Source organism: Entamoeba nuttalli, assembly GCF_000257125.1.
Source record: "Entamoeba nuttalli P19 unplaced genomic scaffold asmbl_1932, whole genome shotgun sequence".
NCBI lineage: Eukaryota > Evosea > Mastigamoebida > Endamoebidae > Entamoeba > Entamoeba nuttalli.
Window position 1 is genome coordinate 1 of NW_008574959.1, and position 3,424 is coordinate 3,424.

The 3,424-nt window shown below is 25.1% G+C and overlaps 3 protein-coding genes across 3 annotated transcripts; all 3 read left to right on the forward strand.

Annotated features, from left to right (window-relative positions):
* Positions 1 to 27: 27 nt before the first annotated feature.
* ENU1_002760 (SWIRM domain containing protein) lies at positions 28 to 1,312 on the forward strand (the record flags this gene model as incomplete). The annotated part of the gene is made up of 2 exons (XM_008856466.1): positions 28 to 118; positions 201 to 1,312. The coding sequence occupies 2 exons, from the start codon at positions 28 to 30 to the stop codon at positions 1,310 to 1,312; spliced, it is 1,203 nt and encodes a 400-aa protein (XP_008854688.1).
* Positions 1,313 to 1,459: 147 nt separating this feature from the next.
* ENU1_002770 (hypothetical protein) lies at positions 1,460 to 2,057 on the forward strand (the record flags this gene model as incomplete). Its single annotated transcript, XM_008856467.1, has 2 exons — positions 1,460 to 1,797; positions 1,868 to 2,057. 2 exons carry the CDS (start codon positions 1,460 to 1,462, stop codon positions 2,055 to 2,057), a joined length of 528 nt encoding a protein of 175 aa, XP_008854689.1.
* A 738-nt stretch (positions 2,058 to 2,795) lies between these two features.
* Positions 2,796 to 3,134, forward strand: ENU1_002780 (ribosomal protein L29 protein; the record flags this gene model as incomplete). The annotated part of the gene is made up of 1 exon (XM_008856468.1): positions 2,796 to 3,134. The coding sequence occupies one exon, from the start codon at positions 2,796 to 2,798 to the stop codon at positions 3,132 to 3,134; it is 339 nt and encodes a 112-aa protein (XP_008854690.1).
* Between the last annotated feature and the right edge of the window lie 290 nt (positions 3,135 to 3,424).

Here is a 3,424-nt window from a genome sequence, read left to right on the forward strand (position 1 = left end):
AATCTTTTAAACAATATCAAGAAAAATATGGAAGAAGATGACAAAAAACCTCTTTTTCAATTCTTCAAATCAAAGAAAGATTCTGAGACAGAACAAAATCTAGTTGTTAATGAAGAGAGTTTGATGACTATCATTTTTATTAATGAAAAGAAAATAAATAACATTTTTGTAAATAAATGTATTTACTGACATAATAATAGAACAAGACAAAAGTATTAGTTCAAAAATTGGTACTTTTATATCAACATTTACTTCAAGTAAACCATCATCACATAAAACTACAAAGTCAAAATCAAAAGAACCTGAACAATCATATCAACCTGCTTATCCAAGAGAATATGACCTTCTTACATCAGGACAATTTCAGTCTGAATCAGCTGTTCCTAAAGACACTAGATATATGAATGAAGGAACAACAGAAACAACTGATACAATGGGAAGTGTTAGTAGCTTCTCAACTACATTAGAATTTAATAGAAATACTGTTTTACCAGAAGAAATGGCAGAAAATCAAGAATTTTTTATGGGAAGAAATACTAAAACACCAGAACGATATATGACAATTAGAAATCAAATTATTGATATGTGGAATGAAACAAAACCAAATTATCTTTCTAAAACACAAGTTAGACTCAAAATGAAAGATTGTGGAGATGTTAATGCTATTGGAAGAATTCATAACTTTTTAGAAAAAGCAGGATGGATTAATAGTGGACCAGTTGTTGGAAAATATATTCGATCAAAAAATAGAATTCAAAAGAAAAGTAGTAATGCTAATACATTTCATCATAGTGAAGGATTAAGAAGTTCAAGTACTTCAGTAATTAATGAAAATGAACAATGTGGAAGTTTAAAATTTAGTGAAGAAATGGTTAGTTTTGATGAGAGTCATATTATTATGGAAAATTCATTATTATTAATAATGGATTTACATTCAAGACTGATTAATCATTCATTTGGATTATTATTAGGACAACAAATGACTCCATTATTATATATCTTTGATGGAATATTTCCATTAAATGTAGGAATTGCTCAACTTCCACCACTAGAAAAAGTAATTGGTATTTATCATTCAAATAATGATGTTTTACCAACTGAGTTTTCTACATATTATCCTTATTGGAGATTTGAAATCATTTATATGAGCCATAACAATTCATTCCATTTCTTTAATAGAACTAAAGGTGGATTAGAAGTAAAAACTATTGAAATTATTAAAAAAGAAACAGCAAAAATTGATTTAGAAAGAAGTCCTTATGTTTCATTAATTATGAATTCATATATTTTATCCCATTTAAATGGAGAATGAAGTAATTAGAGAGAAATGATTTAAATGCAAAATAGGAGTGTTATTTAATTTATTTTATAGTTTTAATATAATTTTAATATAATAAAATTATTTTAAGAAAAAAAAAAAGAAGTAAAAAGAGGAGAAAGAATGAACAGAAAGATTTAAATGAGTATTTCTTTAGAGACAGCTGCACTTATTGATGGATTATTATTGTGTTTTTTTTATTTAGTAATACTTATATTTACTATTATTAATAATTGTTTGAGATTTGGAAAAGGACTTAAAATGAGAGGTTTTGAAAACAAATCATGTCTTGGACCAAGAATGGTATTTAGAATTGGAAATTACTATACTATTTTAGATGGTTTATTAATGGGTATTGGATGTTTAATATATTATGGAATGGGGGTTAATTCATTTAATTTTTATATGTATTATGAATTATTAGATATAGGATGTGTCTATGGAATATTATTTACATTTTTCTTTACAATAACTACTGTGTTTGTAATTCTTCTATTGAAACAATAAAATATTTGTTTTAAGAAAATAAGAATTAATCTTTTTCTTTAGTAAAAATCAATTATCAAAATTATTACCAAATAACAAAAGTTCATTAACAAAATGGTTTGATGGAATTAATTCATTTAATATTGGATTTAGTGTATGTACTATTGTATCAAATACTGTATTATTAATTTATTGTGAAATATTATGGCAACATCAAGGATGCTTTGTAAGTTTGTTAATTCTTTTATTATAAAAATAAAAAAGATTATTCATTTAAATTAGTTGAAGCATCATATACATCCACAATATTTGAAATGATGTTTGGTTTTGAGTCAAGTATTCATTTTCTTTTATGTACTATATCAATGATATTTTTTATTCTTCATTTACACGAAATATTTAAAACATTTATTGATGTTGAATTTAAAAAGATTAAAAGAAGAGAAATGATTTGTAGTTTTATTCTCATATTTTCTTTCTTTTGTCGTTGTGTTTTTAACTTATTATTTAATGGTATTGCTGTCACGCAAAGTGAAGTCCTTCAAAAAGATGTTCATGATTATCATAGAGTCTATGAAGATTATAGAAATCAATTCCTCAATGGACCAACTGATTGGTTCAGCATTATAATAACAGCAATTACACCGTTGATAACAATGCAAATGATGGTAGATTATCCTTTTTAGTCTTTGTAATTCATTCTCTTTTAAATCATTTAACGTTTTATATAACAGAGTTTCAAAAATAGATAATAAAAAACCCCTCTTCACAAAAACTATAATAAATAATTAAATTATTATAAAAAAAATTAAATAAAAAGAAAAAAGAAAAAAATAAAAGAAAAACCCTTCACATAAACTTTGAAGATTGAGCAAAGAGTTTGTTACTGTACATACCATATTTGTTTTAATTCATTATTTTCAATAAAAGTGGTGTCTCGTTGAAAATATATTAACTAATAGTGTCTTTGAAGATTTCCGCCATTAAAGCCATGAGCAAAAATGATATGAACGCTAAGTTAATTGAACTTAAAGGTGAACTTGCCAACCTTAGAACCGCTAAAGTCACTGGTGGAGCTCCATCTAAAATCTCAAGATTAAGAGTTGTCAAGAAAGATATTGCTAGATTATTAACTGTCATGAATACTCAAAGAATGGAAGCTCTTAGAAAGTATTACAAACAAGCCAAATACGTTCCAAAAGAACTTAGACCAAAGACTACTAGAAAGGAAAGAAGACAATTAACCAAAGCACAACTCAATCTTAAAACTGTTAAAGCTGCTAAAAAGGCACAACATTTCCCAGCTAGAAAATTCTTTGTTCTCGCCTAATTTTAATTTTGGTTGTTGATGACTTTTTTATTCTTTTATTTTTCTATTGTATTATCTTTTAAAGGGTTTTTCCCTCTTATCTTTTAATGTTTATATTCTAATATCAATAATTGGTTTATTAACTTACGCTTTGCTTAATCATTTGTTGTCTTTGCTCTATCCACTTTTATTTTAAATATTGTTTTGTGTTATTCTTAATATTTAAGCATATTTCATACTTTAAAACGAATAAAATTTAATTTAAAAAAACCTGTTTCATATTATATAGTTGATAATAGAAATGAAAGACT